We start from the raw sequence: 17,931 nt of genomic DNA, 5'->3' as shown, positions 1-17,931 counted from the left end.
TAACGGGTCGCTGCCTGATAGGCGATTTTGCAAAAACTATTGGTGCGAAGTATAATGACTATTGTATGAGCTGTCATGATGCGGAGGAAAAAGGAAGGAATATGTAATAGGTACTTTTAGTTAATGTGGTATCACAATGGACTGAATAGTCTAAGTGAGCCTGAATCTTAATCGGGCTGCCACTTTAACCTAACCTAACCTAACATCATGTACCAAATTTCAGCCGGATCGGATGAAATTTGCTTCTCTTTGAGGCTCCGCAAGCCAAATCTGGGGATCGGTTTATATGGGGGCTATATATAATTATGGACCGATGTGGAACAATTTTTGCATGATTGTTAGAGACCATATACTAACACCATGTACCAAATTTCAGCCGGATCGAATGAAATATGCTTCTCTTAGGGGCTCCACAAGCCAAATCTGGGGATCGGTTTATATGGGGGCTATATATAATTATGGACCGATATGGACCAATTTTTGCGTGGTTGTTAGAGACAATATACCAACATCATGTACCAAATTTCAGCCGGAGCGGATGAATTTTGCTTCTCTTTTAGGCTCCGCAAGCCAAATCTGGGGATCAGTTTATATGGGGGCTATATATAATTATGGACCGATGTGGACCAATTTTTGCATAGTTGTTAGAGACCATATACCAACACCATATACCAAATTTCAGCCGGATCGGATGAAATCTGCTTCTGTTAGAGGCTCCACAAGCCAAATCTGAGGTCCCTTTATATGGGGGCTATACGTAAAAGTGGACCGATATGGCCCATTTTCAATACCATCCGACCTACATCGATAACAACTACTTGTGCCAAGTTTCAAGTCGATAGCTTGTTTCGTTCGGAAGTTAGCGTGATTTCAACAGACGGACGGACGGACATGCTTAGATCGACTCAGAATTTCACCACGACCCAGAATATATATACTTTATGGGGTCTTAGAGCAATATTTCGATGTGTTAGAAACGGAATGGCAAAGTTAATATACCCCCATCCTATGATTGAGGGTATAAAAATGGAAAATTTTAGACAAATAACCAAATAGTTTATAAAAATAGGTAAGTGAAAATAAAAAATGAAATAAAACTTTAAGGAAGTCACTAAATGTATATCTCTTTGCAGAAAACTAAAATTATGGATTCTACGTTTTTGAAAACATTAAAAAGCTGACCGATGAAAAAATGGTGGACAATTAACTGGAACTGCTTCAAATAGTTTATAATAATTGGTACGTCAATATGAAAAATTAAATCAATACTTTAGAGAAGTCACTAAATTTAAATCTCTTTGCAGAAAACTAAAATCTTTGGATGCTACATTCTTGCAAACATTAAGGAGCTGACCAATGAAAAATGAGTGGCTTATCGACAAGAAAAAGTTTGCAGAAACATTACAAGTTCAACCAATTGAAATTGTTAAAAACAACAAATTGTTGAGATCAACAACTTCTGGATGAAAATGTGCATCACATCGTCAGTTTAATTCATATGGTATTATCAGTTTAAAATGGATATTTTGTGAATTCCTTCTGCTAGAAATCAATTCTAACACGCGGTCCAGTACGTTCCTAATTTCAAATTGGCCGCATGTTAATACATTTTAATGCTGTTTTATGACACCAAAAGGAAGGAAATCGAATTATCAATGCAAAAGTGTTTACTAATAATGTTTAAGATATTTAAAGTTTTGTTGTTTTTTTTTGTTCTTATTTGTTGATTATAAGATTATAATTTATCAATTGGTATTGTAGTGTAGTGTATTATTATATATTTTATTTTGATGAAAATGAATAAATTATACAAAATTCATAGAATTTTGGCTTTGACTTTCAATTTGAAGTGGGGATATCATTCATAAAAATTTAGGTTGAAAAGTATTTGCAACGATGTTAATTTTTAATTTGACTCGCATCGAAAATTGTTTGACAAATTATTGAGTAGCGATGCATTTCAATTTGAGGGTAACACTTGAGATATTATTACTAATGTGTTGAATTTCACTGTTAATTTTCTCAACAATTTTGCAACTTGAATATTACCCTAATTTTTTGAAAAATTGTTGAAATTTAGCATTTTTCAAACGTATGTGTTTACTGGGGTATTTTTACACGGGAGCCACCGTGGTGCAATGGTTAGCATGCCCGCCTTGCATACATAAGGTCGTGGGTTCGATTCCTACTTCGACCGAACACCAAAAAGTTTTTCAGCGGTGGATTACCCACCTCAGTAATGCTGGTGACACTTCCCTGCCAGCATTTCAAAGTTCCATTTCATCCTCATCGCTACCACAGACTCGTAAATGTCACCACAACCATCGCGAACTGTGATGGGGGAAGTATATCAAAAAGTACAAAATGTACATGAAAGTATTTTGCCATCACTACTGTTAGAAGAGCCATTTTATTTTTTGTGAAACGCCAAGCGCAACCAGCTTGCTATATTTTATTTATATAAAAACGAAAATAAAGTTCTAAAAACATAGATATTACGCTTAAAATTGTGAAAGGTATATGGTGAACAATTTTTGACTTTCCAAATGGAATAAACCCAATAAACACAAACGTTTGAAAAATACTAAAATGCAATAATTTTTCAAACATTTTTTCAAAGGAGTAGGGTAATATTCAAGTTGAGAAATTGTTGAGAAAATCGCGTTCTCAACAAAAAACAGACATTACCCTCAACAGTAAAATTCAACACAATAGCAATAATCTCTCAATTGTAATCCTCAAATTGAAATGCATTGCTACTCAATAATTTCTCAAACAGTTTTCAATGTGGGACAAATTAAAAACTAATATTGCTGCGAATATTTTCTAACCACAATTTGCATGAAAGTCAATCCCAGTTCTTACTGAAAGTCAACACTAAATTTCTAGTGATTTTGTACATTTTATTAATTTTTTTCGTTAAAAATATAATAATATTAAAAATAACATTAACAATATAAAAAATAATAATATGTTATAATACCAATCAAAACATAATTATCTTATTAAAGGTATTAATAACTAAAACTATCAATACAACTTTAAATAACTTAAACATTTTTCATGTATAATTTCCCCCATAATGTTGGTGTCACATAACTATGAATTAATTAATTATTAATTACTATGCTGACAATTTCAAATAATTACTATCGAGGAACTTGCTGGCCTGCGTGTTAGAATAGATTCCATCAAGAGGAATTCACAAAATATCAAACTGATGACGGAATGTAAATTGATGTAATGCACATTTTCATCCAGAAGTTCTTGATTTAGGAACTGTTGCACTTTGTTTTAATTGGTTGCACTTTGCAAGTTTTCTGGAATCTTTTCTTTGTTGTTTCCTTCATCATTTTTTCACCGGTCAACATCTTCCAAGAATATAATATCCAATGATTTTAGTTTTCTGCAAAACAATCGAGTTTTGTGATTTCCATTACGTTTTCATTTCACTTTTTATTTTGACTTACCAATTATAATTACCGTTTTGGATTAATTTCAGTTTTATGTCAATAAAAATAACTGACCACGTACTTCGTGGCACAAAATGTATTGAAACCCACAAAATTCCTCAAGAACGTTGGTGTCACAAAATTCTTGTAAAACTCATTAAAATTCGGGAAATTAGCAAGGAACTTGATGACTAGAGAGTTAGAATAAATTTCCAGCAATTTCAATTCACAAAATATCAAATTAAACCGATGATGCGATGTAAATTAAACTATAGGCGTGATGCGAATTATCACCCAGTAGTTGATATGGAAAAGCATAAATACCAAGTTTAATTCATTGTACTTTGATTTATGGAAACTTTCTCTTTTCGATAAGCCACCATCATTTTTCATTGGTCAACCTCTTAATGTTTCCAAGAATGCAGCATCCAAATATTTTAGTTTTCTGCAATGAGATTTAAATTTAGTGACTTCTCTAAAGTGTTGATTTAATTTTTCATATTGACTTACCAATTATTATAAACTATTTGAAGCAGTTCCAGTTACTTGTCCAACATTTTTTCATCGGTCAGCTTTTTAATGTTTTAAAGAACGTAGAATCCATAATTTTAGTTTTCGGCAAAGAGATATAATTTAGTGTCTCCCTTAAAGTTTCATATCATTTTTTTATTTTCACTTACGCATTATTAGAAACTATTTGGAGTAAATTCAGTTTTTTGTCTAAAATGTTTTTTATTTCTTTCAATTGACCACGAACTTCGTTGCACAAACAAGTATTGAAAACCACATGGTTTTTTCGTTGCATTTTAGGGTAGTGTTTTGTCAAAGTTTTCTCATATTCATGCCTGTTCTGGGTCACACCGCATTGTGCACCACACTATACACTTTCTACACACCACACACAAAGTTAGTTGTTCTGAGTCACACGTGTGAACACTTTTTTTTTTTACTTTTAATCGAAAAATGTGACAGCTGATCTTTTCTGCAAGCCATATTATTTGCAGACAGAAATTATAAACAAAACATATTTTGCCGGTATAAACATAAAAAATTAAAAGTAAGTGCGTAATTCAAAGCCATAAAATGCCTGCCGGTTTTTTGTTAGCAGTGAATAATGTAAGGACAAGAGCAATTTATCAAGAACAAATAATAAGGCGATTTCTACCTCTGTTTTGATTTGTTTTTTTCTATCCCTCCTCAATGTTACTCATGAACAAACGATCGCCGTGTCGTTCTCGTTTTTGTTTTTGACGGCGGAGAAGTTTTTATTTTGGTTTTGGTCAAACAGTTTTTAACATCCATACATTAAAGGAAATTTAATTATTGTGGGCATAATTAACTATTCTGTTAAGGTTTTTCTCATTTGTATTGCTTAAATATTTAAAATAATATTGAAAACAAATTTTCTATCGTGGCGGCCTCCATGTGCAGAAAGATATTGGCGGCGTTAGTTTTTTTTTAATTTGCTCAGTGATTTGTGCACCAAGAACACTTTGCAGAATTGAAGATGCCATATTTTTCATGCAATAAATTTGGTAAAATTCACTTTTCTTAGCCCATTGATTTTGTAAAAGTTATAATTTAATTACCTTACATTTTCAAAAAGACCTTTGATTTGTTTAGGAAAGCGGATAGTATTCACAAAAATCAAAGATAATTTTGCTTAAAACGTTTTTGTGTTAACTTTTAAAAATTGTGGCAACATTATACTTTCGAACAGACTGAAAATCAGCTGATTAAAACAACCCCAAAATTTATACACCAATCAGAGGAAATTTCGGTTCAAACTTTAGATGGATTTTTAAAATCGTGGTTTCTGCCATATATAAGTAACTTTCCCAATAAAATTTGCAAATATTCATAAAAAAACATATTAAAGTTTCAGAATCTGCTATTTATTTGTTATAAAAACTTCTAACTTTGCATACGATGGCTGTACACTAAGCCTACACAAAAGAAATGTTCGTGTACATTTTCCAGGTCTATAACGGTGTATAGTGTTGGCTAGAACACCTTGTAAGTGTGACACCACACGAAAATTGTACATGTGTGTACCAGAACAGACACGATTATCTTCAACCCCTTTTCAAAGATTTCGTCAACATTTTGGCAAATTGGAAGTAATTCGCAAACAATTTGAAGATGTATTGAATATGAGCTGTTTCAAGTCAAGTTGAATTTATGTTGATAATTATAGTTACCCTCAAACTGAAAAGTTGTTGCATTTGAAAAACGCTCATCCTGTGTTTATTGGGAAGTGATAGTTTTTCAAATATTTTTCCGGACACGCTGCCTCCATTGGGAATAATAGTATTGGCTGATAGACGCTACAACATTTAACTTACAACTTGTAACTCAACATCAATCTCTTATTAATGCATAAAAATGTGTTAAATGTGATGTGATAGTCGTATAAATGTTATATTTATGAGAATTTATAAATGTTTCATAAAATTAATAAACATATAAACAATCGTGTTTTACTTGACCACAATGATTCTTTTACAACTATCTTAAAATGCACTTGGTCTGATTGTTTGAAGGGGCTCTTATTGGCGTCCTTCTAAATGTATCCAGAAGGGCTCCTAATAATTGCACTCATGCGATACTTTTTTGTAGTAACTTGGCGTGGTACAACTTCTCAATAGTGACGGCGCTTTTCCGAGGAGTTTTGGATATCGTATACGACTGTTTTCGACGTAGTGGGGATTCTCAGAAGCGCCCCCAAATTCAAAAAATGTTGGCAGGGTTCTGAGGGTTTCAAAGCTTCCCTAAGTGGTTTCACTGCAATGTGGACTCGGCTCAGTGATAAGAGAGAAGTTCACCACTGTGGTATCACAATGGACTGAATAGTCTAAGTGAGCCTGATACATCGGCCTGCCACCTAACCTAACCTAACCTACATGTAACACCATATCAATTTGATAGTGAATCCCACATTCAACATTAAATCTAATGGCCTTGCAAATTTTCCAATATATACCTATAGGTTTGAAGCATTAAAATGAAATTTAGTTTGAAAAGTTTATGTTGAGAAATTGTTGCTAACATTCTACTGTCAACATCGTTTTTTTGTTGAGAACGCGATTTTCTCAACAATTTCTCAAATTGAATTTTAAGTGAATTTTTTGAAAAAATGTTTGAAAGCGTATTGAATATAAGCATTTAACCAATGCTTGTGTTTATTGGGACGCTTTTTAGATTCTCAATAGCAGTTTATTGTGACTAATTTATCGAATATCATGAAATTCAAAGTGATACAGTGTCATGAATAATCGCAGCAGTACATATTTATAACTATTTGAGCATTTCATACATTAAAAATTTAAGAATTCACTTGTTTTCTGTGATTGTTTTTAAACAGATGATGACAGTGTTGCATATTTTTTGGAGATGTCCTGGATAAACGAGTACTCTGTTTTCTTTTAGTCCGTGACTGCTTAGGATATCCAGTGCAAAAAGAAAACAGCCCTACTGATATTTCTGAAGACCCAGCAATTGTCCCCGTACCGAATGTACAATCCACACCACCAGAGCCAACTTTGACGAAAAATACACGAAACCGAAGGCCACCTGTGCGATTCAAATAGTGGTTTTCTAGGAAAATCCTCTGGGGGAGTATGTGTGGCAGTAATCTTTACAAAAAATAAACTTTAGATATAGGAAATATATCACATTTGCTTTCGAATTTTAATAATTTAAAAATAGAAGAAAATAGTTTTTAATTGAATTCCGAAAATTTCAAATATTGGTTTTAAATTGAAGAACACATCTGGGGGCTAATCACGGCATTCGATATCGAGAACTTTTGATCGAAATCTAAATTTTTCGGATCACGGGAGTCGATATCGAGTTTTTTGGATCGACAATTTTTTTCGATTGGTAAATTGCAATCGTAAAACATTTTCACTTGTTTTTTACATTGTTTTCGCCATATATTAATAGTAAATATATTAGTTTTAGTTCGAATTGTTGCTAATTTGTAGTAAATTTACATAAAATGAACATATTTTGAATATTTAGGACTAATGCAACTCCAATAAAAGTTAATCAAAAATTGGTCATAGTCGAGTTCGGAGCGAGCATCCTAGCTTGGCAAATAACCATATAACAATGTGTGCACTTTTATTCCTTATTTGTCGCCGAATTGTTTTATATTCATCTCATCCTCCAATTAGGAAGGAATTCGGGAGGAATGTAAAAAAGAGATATGGGTCCATAAGATATAATGCAATAAATTTACTTTGAAATCTTCAAAAACATGTGTTTCTCTACATTCTGTTTTGTGCCGCTAACTCAATTTTGTCATTCCATTTTGTTCTGCTTCGTTTTTTGCTGTTGGCAACCAGACTTTTTCTATTCCCGGGAAAGCGGGCATTTTTTTCGAATTTCCCGGTTTAACTAGATTTCAACTGTCATTTGCCTTATAAAAAAGGGATTTCTCGCCTAATGTGAATGAGGTATAGATTTGAAAATAAAGACAATCATAATAAAAGTTGGAATTTTAATATTTCATAAAAACTTCCTTGTAATAAATATGAAATTGCAAACGTGTGTCACATAAGTTAAAATGTCCCTTTGTTTATAAAGGTTTACTCAGTCTATCAGAATGTCGGTTTACAGAAATATGGCAATCATAAATTGGGAAGCGCAATCTTCTTTTTAAGCCCGTTAGAATCTGGGCTAGAACCCACGACTATGGTATGTCCCATAAGGCAACTACTACTGCTTGGTACCGTAGTCATTCACATTACACTTCCAAAATCCACTTTTAGATTTCAACTGTCATGTTCCATATAAAACCCTCTATTATTTATAAAATATTGTAAAGAAAGTTTCCCGGGAATTCCCGGACTTCATTCCCGGGAAAGTGGGAGCGAAAAAATAGCAAATTCCGGGATCACGTTCCCGAAAAAAAACCATTGGCAACGCTGGAGAAATTGCATCAAATTTCGATCGAATGCCGTGATCCAAACTTTTAATCGTATCGACAATTTTTTCGATACGATTATGAATTCGATATCGAATGCCGTGATTAGCACCCAGTCCGAGTACGATATGAATTGCTTCGAAATTATGTGTTTACTTTATTATGCATATAATCTTGGATTAGGGATATGAAGTTGTACAAAATGATTAAAATATATATGTGTTTCAAATGTATTTTAAATATATATTATATCGGTGTAAGCTTTATTATTCGCATGACACGGAAGTATCCTCCTTTATTTCTGGTGTGGTGGCACTTTCCTTTAAACCGATTGGATTAGAGCATTCCTCAATCTGCGAAGAGAAAGACATACTTAATTTTTATGAAGCAGGAAAATAAAAGTTGTAATATTAGCAAAATTGAAATTATTAGTTGTTTAAAACAAATCAAAGCATCGAAATTTGATACTAATATTTATCCAAATGCATTTGTAAGTCGTTTTAATTAAAAGTAATTTTTTGTAGGAGCAGCAAAGCTAATGTCAGTTGAAACTATTTTTATAATTTAACATGCGAATGACAAATATCGTCAAATATAATATTGTTTAATGGCAAACTTGTATAAATAATCAAATCTATTTCTCTTTTTCGCACTTTTAGTTAGCATAGTACTAGAAGGTTGCGGATATTTTAACCAATGCTTTTATTCACCTTATGTTCTTCTCCTACTAAGGAATCGGTCTTAAGTTCTTCATTATCGTTGTCGTTGACAATCTCTGGAGAGAGTTTACATTCTCCATAATCATTCAAAGTAAACATTGGAGATGTCGCGGACGATTCGACTGAGTTATTTGGCGTGATGTTTACATTTTTATTTGCCATATCCTCTTTGTTAGAAGTAATTTCCCCACATCTGTCTTGAATTAATAATGATTCGTCCCTTGTTTCCATAACTAATACTTCTGATACAACATTTACGGAATTGTCCGATTCCTCAGAAAAACCTTTTACTTCATTTTTCTCATCCACAAATTTTTCGTCATCCGTATTCGAATCAGTTTTTGAACTCTGTTTAATTATCTCCTCCTTAATTTCTGTATATTCATCTGCAGATTTTTCATCTGCTTCCTTATTAAGCAAATGTAAAGATTCCAAGTTGTTTTGTTCTGAGGTCTGATAATTCCCTTGTTGCTCTTTTTCTGTATTACATGTTTCTTCCATGGGACTAACAGAATTTGGAGAGTTTCTATTTGTTAAATTGACCACTTCTAACTCAGTATTATTGAGTTCAGACTTTTGTATTGAATTGTCAGCTAATTCCCCGTTATTTGTAAAGGCAAATACAGTGACTTGTGAGGGGGGTGGGGAAATTGGAAGAGGTGGAGGAGAAGATCCATCTTCAACTTTCCGGACCGCAAATTCATTAATTTCGTTATCAGATTCATTTGAAAGACAGGGAATATGATCTTGAGCATTGGACTCCACCACCCCTTCTAGTAGCTTTGAACTCGATATATTCAAATTTTGAAATTGGACCTGGTCTTTGGAAAGATTTTTGGATGGAGAATGGGAAATAGTTTCATGGGTTTCATCTGTTGTTTTGTTATCACTGGCAATCTTTACCTCAGTTTGTTCTGTAGAATCTTTTTCGTTAAGATCGTTTATATCATTGCAACCGTTCATATTAGTTTCGTCAACAGCACCATTTGTGGATACAGATGATGTTTGAACATCTTTTGCGATGTCTTTGTTCTCTTCTTCAACAGACGCAATTTCTTTCGATACTTCAACTTCTTCTATTACTTCCTCCGTAGCATTTGACTCATCTTGGCTAAATTGATTTTCTTTTTTTAGCAAATCATCATCAGAAATGCCAGTTGGCGGAGAATTTTCAGCTTCCTGAGATTTTGTAGGGGCTGAATCATCGTCTGTTACAATATCATTTTTAGTACTATTCGTGCTGGAGTTATCTTCGCTTTGTTTAACAGCGCCTGATTTTTCATCTTTTTTATTAGAATGGCTTTCTATCTCAGTGACATCGCCGTTTTGTAGATTCTCCACTTGTGGCGTTCCATCATCAGTATTACTTGCACACTGTTGCTCAGTGGAAGATTCTTCATCATCCTAGAAACAAAGAAAATCTAAATATTTGCAATAAAATTGACGAAATAAGAAACATTTACGGCTGATGCTTTATCTTTAGTTCCATTAATTACAGCAGAAGTGTTTTCAATGGCGTCCTCACTTTTGCCTGGTTTTTGCTTATCCTTTTTACCAAACGAAATACTGCGAAACGACCACTTTTTTTTAACCTTTTCTTTTTTCGACTTTTTAACTGAATTTTCGTCAGTCAGCGGAGAAATTTCTTCAGTGTTATCATCGACTTGTTTTGAGTCTGATGTAGTTGATTTAATGTCATTAGCATTCTCGCCAGATGTCTCCCTGTCCGAAGTTTTCTCTGTTGCCAAATCCTTTTCGTTTTCAAGAGTCGCATCTTTCTTCATTGTAAAAAATATATAAAAAGTTATAATATTTATATTGCTCATTTAAAGTTACCTCCGAAAGAGATTTAACGGATGACTCTACGTTTACACCATTCATGTCCACATCTTCAATTTTTTCCATTTTTTCAGTAAGGTTCTCCTCAATAGATTTCGTTCCTTCCGTAGTGATATCGACGGACCTTTTACTTTGTGCTTTACCCATTATATTCCTAAAATGTAAAAAAGAATATTCTATAATAACATTATTCGATCATAGTTTGCTTCTATATATTTTTTCATAATTCAATTAAATAATTTGTAGGGTCATCAAGTACACTTTTCTTAACTTATTCAGTTAGATTACATTACAAAATCAACCTTAGGCAAACACCTCGATTACAAGGACTGGCCGAATCAACTTATTTACTTATTTATAGCTTTTATTAGGCCATTTATTTTTCAAGCCTATTTCGTTCGGCTTATTGAATAATTGTACCTTCGGACATTTCCAAAATAAACGAGATGGCAGATTACTCTTGGTAGGAATCATATAAACTCGTATTCTGTTTAGTTATATCCGCTATATTTGGCGATATATTAGAATAGGAGAAATTGTTTTATTAATTACTCTTTATTATACTGCGCTGGTTTGTTACTGTACCGAAGCAGGGTTTTTTGGGCCGAAGCCAAAGCCGAACATCGGCCTATTATTTTCCTCAAATTTGTAATTAAAGAAATTTGGTGTGTTTTAGTTCATTATTAGCATAAAAACAACAATAACATTCTTTTAGAACTAACATACTTTACAGTATTCAAAATTCAGTAGTTTGATATTATAATGACAAGTATATACGGCCGTAAGTTCGGCCAGGCCGAATCTTATGTACCCTCCACCATGGATTGCGTAGAAACTTCTACGAAAGACTCATCCACAATCGAACTACTTGGGTTGTGGTAATACTTACCGATGGCAAGGTATTTTAAAACTACTTTAAATCGTCTTCTAAATTGTGAGTTAGTTCATACGTGGTATATATTAGACAAAAAAGATATATATAGGTAAGTCTACAAATAATTACTAACCGATATAGACTTTTGCGCGGTAATTAGAGAGCCACAATTGATATATGGGGTCGCTTTATATGGGGCCTTTATACAATTATGAACCGATATGGACCAATTTTTGTGTGATTGGGGATAGGTTTATATGAGGGCTATATATAACTATAGTGTACCAAATTGCAACTGAATCGGATGAAAGTTGCTCCTCCAAGAGGCTCCAAAACCAAATACGGGGATCGGGTTATTTGGGGGCTATATATGATTATGGACCGATATGGACCAATTTTGGCATGGTTGTTAAAGACCATATACTAACACCACGAGCCAAATTTCAACCTGATAGGGTGAATTTTGCTTCTCCAAAAGGCTCAGGAGGTCAAATCTGGGGACCGGTTTATATGGGGACTATATATAATTATGGACCGATATGAACTAATTGTTGCATGGTTGTTAGTGTACATATACTTATACAAAATTTCAACTGAATCGGATGAAATTTGCTCCTCCAAGAGGCTCCAAAATCAAATCTGGGAATCGGTTTATATGAGGTCTATATATTAGGGTGATCAAAACCGGTCGGTGAAAACCGGTGGACAAGTTTTTCGTTTTGCACCGACTGTCGGTTTTGTATAAACTCCCATTTTCGGTGGACCATTTAATATCATAAAAACAGGTTTTCGATTTTTTATTTTCAAAATAAACTGAAATAAGAAAACATCCCGAATGTATTTTCTGTGCACTTCCAACTCGTTTCTGAACACTTCCAACATAGTATTTGTCCAAGATGTCAAATAAAATACGTTGGTTTTCTAAAGATATCTCAGAGATATTTCAATGAAATATAAGCAAATCGTATTTAATATAACATTTTAGAAATATTCACAAAAAGCAAATGGAACCAACATTTTATTGTTTATCTACGGTTTTTTGATCACTCTACTATATATAATTATGGAGTGATATGGACCAATTCTTGCATGGTTGTTAGATACCACATACTAGATTAGATTAGGTTAAAGTGGCAGCCCGATTAAGCTCATGCTCACTTAGATTATTCAGTCCATTGTGATACCACATTAACTAAAAGTACCTATTACATATGGGCACTTCTAGTTTTAACCGCTGAACCTTCCCGATTATTTCCTTCTGTTAAACAAACCAGATTGTTCCAAAAACATTAACAGACTGCTTAAGTTAACGTTTTCCAGGTCCGCAAATAATCTAAAGCTATATGCCCTAAAATTCGCTTACGTCTTATACAAACGTTTTTAAATTTAACTTTTATAAAATTTATTTTATTTATTTTTACCTTTACATTTTTGTTAAAATTTTTGTTTTTAATTTTTTGTTCATTTATTTACTTTTTTGGTTTTTGTGCATAAATTTTGTTTTAATTAATTAATTATTTTAATTAAATACTTATTTATTTTTTCTATTATTATTATTTTTTAAATTCCTTGTTTACTATCATCTTGTCAACTAGCAATCAGCTAGACTCACATACTGTAATTAGTAGATTACCCAGCAAAAAAAGCGTCGCCAAAAAAGTAATGAAATTGTTTCTAATTATACAATTATTTTTCGAGCTTTATGGACAGATATAGATTAAGGAACATGGTTAATAGAGCCATTGAAAAGAAAACGCCAGATACCAATCAATACACGCCTGGACTGTACATGTTTCGGTTCGGGCGAATGAAGATAACTGGCTGGGAGAGATAACTCAATTTTGGGCCCTTTATGCTAACTCCTTATGGAGAAAACATTTGGGAAATTTCCTCTTACAAATTGAATCATCTTTTCTCCCACTGTACGTCATCTTTTCATATAACTTACAAGTCCCTTAATCTTATTTTTATTTCGTTTTGTTACATAGTAATGCAACAACACGAAATTTATTTTTAGAAAGCTAATTTGTTAGAATTCACCTAAGTGGTGAACAGTCGAACAATGCTTATTGTTTCTACAGTCAACTACAACATATGACAATTAACAGAAACTGGTTTCCAGGATACAACAACAATTCTAACGCGTACATTAGTCGTGTTTTTCCTAGTTTTACGACGGGCTCATCGTTGCTTATTATATTTCATGTTAGCCTGATAATGAAACAGGCAATTGACGTCCAAATGCATTATATCTAATTATACAATTATTTTTCGAGCTTTATGGACAGATATAGATTAAGGAACATGGTTGAGTTATCTCTCCCAGCCAGATCTATACTAAATTTTTTTGCCGGGTTTCGGCATATATTTTCGTATATATTTTTTCATTAAAAATCAACAAAAAAAATTAAAAATTCTCGTAATTTGCAAAACCTTCTCAAAAGAACTTCCATGGAAGCGAAAAAGTCAAACGGGACAGGTTCAAATCCCAGTAGGGATGAAATTTATTTTTTTTTATTATTTTTTACTTTTTTTTATTATTTTTTACTTTTTTTATTAATTTCTATTTAACTGTACAAAATTTGCACTTAAAATAGCCTGATTGCGTTCTTTCTAATACTTGTCCACAAGGACTGCATTGGAAGTAGAAAAAAAATCATTGGGGGATCCCAAGATGCGCTTTAGAAGAAATGTTTGTGCACTTGTCCAAAAGGATCGGAAGTGGAAAAAAATTATTATTAGGTTAGGTTAAAGTGATAGCCCGATTAAGATTCAGGCTCACTTAGACTATACAGTCCATTGTGATACCACACTAACTAAAAGTACCTATTAAATATGGGCACTTCTAGTTTTAACCGTTGAACCTTCTCGATTATTTTATTCTGTTGAACCAACCAGATTGTTCCAAAAACATTAGCAGACTGCTTAAGTTAACGTTTTCCAGGTCCGCCAGTAATCTGAAGCTATATGCCCCTAAAATTTGCTTACGCCTTACACAAAATGCAGGACACTCACACAAGAGGTGTTTTATTGATTCCTTTTCCTCCGCATAATGACAGCTCATACAATAGTCATTATACTTCGCACCAATAGTTTTTGCAAAATCGCCTATCAGGCACCGACCCGTTATAGCAGATATCAGGGGTGATATCTGGCGTCTCGAGAACACTAGCATATCTAGTGTGCGGTTTAAGTTTAAATGGGGCCATATTTGCTTGGTGTCGTTACAACCCTTACAATTCTCCCATCGAACATTTGCCATCATGACAGCCTTCTCAAGCAGTAAGAGCTTGCAGTTAGCCAGAGGCATACCAACAGATTCTAGTTCCCCTGGAATATGTAAGGTAGTTCCTAGCCTTGCTAGCTCATCTGCTTCGCAGTTCCCCGGTATGTTCCTATGGCCAGGCACCCATATTAGGTGAATATTGTGCTGCTCAGCCATCTCATTGAGAGATTTGCGGCAATCGATGGCCGTTTTCGAGTTGAGGAACACCGAGTCCAAGGATTTTATTGTAGGTTGACTGTCTGATTATATATTTATGCCAATAATGCTTGGAGCGTTACTTCTCAACCCATTCACCACTTCTCTTATTGCTAATATTTCAGCCTGAAAAACACTGCAGTGATCAGGTAATCTTTTCGCTATTGGAAGTTCCAGATCTTTAGAATATACTCCGAAACCCACTTGGCCATCCAATTTGGAGCCATCAGTGTAGAAATCTATATATCCTTTATTCCCCGGGGTCCGTGTTAGAGGTGTGCACGTGAGTAATAGTTTACTCACGCCCACGCACACTCACGACTGAAAAATCATACTCACGCACGATATTTTTTGTAGGACTCACGCTCACGCACACTCACGAAAAGAAAATTTGTACTCACGCACACTCACGCACGAAAACGTCGTGACTCATGAAAAATACCGTGACTCACGAAAAATATCGTGACTCACGAAAAATATCGTGACTCACGAATAATTTTATGATTAATTTACCTTACCGAAGTGTCTGAAAACATGAGCATTATTAAAATCGAGATTGCTATTAAACTCTTAACATCCCAGGTGTCACTAAAATTTTAATTGAATTTAACTCTTAAGCGTTTTATGTTGGAGAGCAGGAATATTTTCGTGAGTGTAATTCTTTACTCACGCACACTCACGAAGATATTATTTTCGTGACTCACGCTTACGCACGACATTTTGGTTTGTTAATCACGCTCACGCACACTCACGCTGTTGTCATGAGCGTGACTCACGACTCACGCACGAATCACGAAAATGTTCGTGAGTCACGACAATTTCGTGTCACGTGCACACCTCTAGTCCGTGTACACCACGCCTCACTGTTGGGAATTAGAGTCTCAAACTTTTTGTCGAAAAGTGGACTCGCCAAAGTGTAATCCACTACGTTAGGCACATCTGGCATTATTTTGGGGACCGAACTGTGACCGTAACTTTTTTCCGACCACAGCGATAGCTCACGCAACCGCACAGCCGTTGTTGCAGCTGACTGCTTGGCCTAAATGTCTAAAGGCAATAGATGCAGTATGACATTAAGGGAGTTTGTTCCTGTCTTGCTGAATGCACCTGAGATACACAAGCACGCCATACGCTGAACTTTGTCTAAACTTGTCGGCTGGTGAAGTGCCGGCCACCAGACTACAACACCATATAGCATTATAGGTCTAACCACTGCCGTGTATAGCCAATGTACAATTTTTGGTTTTAGTCCCCACTTTTTCCCTATTGCCTTTTTGCACGAGTATAAAGCTACCGTTGCTTTCCTCGCCCTTTCTTCAATATTAAGCTTAAAGTTCAGCTTCCTGTCCAAAATAACGCCAAGGTATTTTGCACACTCCGTAAAGGGAATTTCAATACCCCCTAAGGAAATGGGTCTAACCGTGGGAGTTTTGCGATCTTTGCAGTACATGACTAGTTCTGTCTTTGCAGGATTTACCCCAAGACCATTATCTTTCGCCCATTTCTCAGTCATCCGGAGGGCTCTCTGTATAATATCTCTAACTGTTGATGGGAATTTTCCCCTGACTGCTAGCGCCACATCATCTGCGTATGCCACCACTTGTATCCTTTCTTTTTCTAGGGAAACCAGTTATGCTGAGTCTTTCACAGTTCTCGCTTGTATCCTCTCAGATTCTTCTTGTAAGCGTCCCAATCCACAGGAGCTCTGGTGGACTTTGCTTTGTTAAAGAGCTTCCTGGACGATTTCCTCATATTACCTAACTCTGTAGACCACCATGGTGGTCGATTTTGGCTTCCCTTTAGGGCATGCAGCTTTCAGTGAAATGTTGAAGGCCTCAGTAATCCTCTCCACTGCGTGTTCGATAACTTGCACAGTGCTCATATTTGTCTCTGGTATTTCCGGTATCATCATATTGAACGATTCCCTATACCTATTCCAGTCAGCTTTCCTAACATTTGGCGGAAATATGGTCTTGGTGGTATGAACATCAAATTTGAAACTGATGTAGCGATGATATCATTTCATTCAGTTCTTGCGAGGCCAAGGTGATGTCCAAACCGCCTGCCTGTTTTTAGTGACAAATGTTGGGGCATCTCCCTTCTTGCAAACTACCAGATTAGTACGCAAAATAAACTCTATTAGCGACTCTCCCCTTGCATTAGTATCACTACTTCCCCATATAATATGATGCGCATTCGCATCGCATCCCATAATGAGTTTCGTCTTTGTTTTCAGTGACTCCTTAACTAAGGTCTTAACGGCACATGCAGGCTCGAATTACATCATTACCAGTATACTGCAATAGTTTGAACCCCGGAGTACTTAATTCACATATTTTGTTTCTATAAACATATGGTTCTTGAATAAGAACTATGTCTATGTCCCCTTTCATCAGGAGAACTTTTAAGGCAGCACATGCAGCCTTACAATGATGAAGATTTATCTGGAGGATCCGTCGGACCATCGAGATTTTCAACAACCGTCACATCAGCCGCTTCAATCGAGTCATCAAGAATGTCCTCTTCAGAGATCTCGGTGACTCTCGCAATAACCATAGGTTCAACTTTGGTGAGTTCTGAGGCAGTAGAAGCCTGCTCACGCATACGGTATCTATCCATGTCTTCAACTTTGGTAT

General features: G+C 34.8%; 1 protein-coding gene and 4 long non-coding RNA genes across 7 annotated transcripts in view; 3 read left to right on the top strand and 2 right to left on the bottom strand.

Annotated features, from left to right (window-relative positions):
* Positions 1–269: 269 nt before the first annotated feature.
* LOC142223378 (uncharacterized) lies at positions 270–1,824 on the top strand. The gene is made up of 3 exons (XR_012718706.1): positions 270–1,069; positions 1,134–1,239; positions 1,305–1,824. It is a non-coding gene; the product is annotated as an uncharacterized LOC142223378 (long non-coding RNA).
* A 317-nt stretch (positions 1,825–2,141) lies between these two features.
* LOC142225826 (uncharacterized) lies at positions 2,142–7,566 on the top strand. Its single transcript, XR_012719442.1, has 2 exons — positions 2,142–2,516; positions 6,817–7,566. It is a non-coding gene; the product is annotated as an uncharacterized LOC142225826 (long non-coding RNA).
* On the bottom strand, positions 2,883–4,780 carry LOC142225825 (uncharacterized). The gene is made up of 3 exons (XR_012719441.1): positions 3,963–4,780; positions 3,471–3,897; positions 2,883–3,406 (listed from the first exon to the last, which is right to left on the bottom strand). It is a non-coding gene; the product is annotated as an uncharacterized LOC142225825 (long non-coding RNA).
* On the top strand, positions 5,193–5,946 carry LOC142225827 (uncharacterized). Its single transcript, XR_012719443.1, has 2 exons — positions 5,193–5,281; positions 5,338–5,946. It is a non-coding gene; the product is annotated as an uncharacterized LOC142225827 (long non-coding RNA).
* A 949-nt stretch (positions 7,567–8,515) lies between the features above and the next one.
* The window catches only part of LOC142225824 (uncharacterized), a 34,597-nt gene continuing 25,181 nt past the window's right edge, over positions 8,516–17,931 (bottom strand). The window contains exons 2-6 of one of the 3 annotated variants that reach the window (XM_075295636.1): positions 10,938–11,094; positions 10,565–10,879; positions 10,005–10,505; positions 9,093–9,917; positions 8,516–8,735 (exon numbers count right to left, since the gene is read on the bottom strand). In XM_075295636.1, coding sequence (XP_075151751.1) covers positions 8,649–8,735; positions 9,093–9,917; positions 10,005–10,505; positions 10,565–10,879; positions 10,938–11,087 — 1,878 coding nt within the window. In that variant the 5' untranslated portion in view covers positions 11,088–11,094 and the 3' untranslated portion in view covers positions 8,516–8,648. Of the gene's footprint in view, positions 8,736–9,092; positions 10,506–10,564; positions 10,880–10,937; positions 11,117–17,931 lie in introns of all 3 variants that reach the window. The other 2 variants (XM_075295634.1, XM_075295635.1) reach the window with 2 other exon arrangements.

The sequence above is a fragment of the Haematobia irritans genome, chromosome 2, assembly GCF_050003625.1.
Source record: "Haematobia irritans isolate KBUSLIRL chromosome 2, ASM5000362v1, whole genome shotgun sequence".
Taxonomy (NCBI): domain Eukaryota; kingdom Metazoa; phylum Arthropoda; class Insecta; order Diptera; family Muscidae; genus Haematobia; species Haematobia irritans.
Note: the sequence above shows the minus strand (reverse complement) of the source record. Positions and strands in the feature narration are given on the sequence as shown.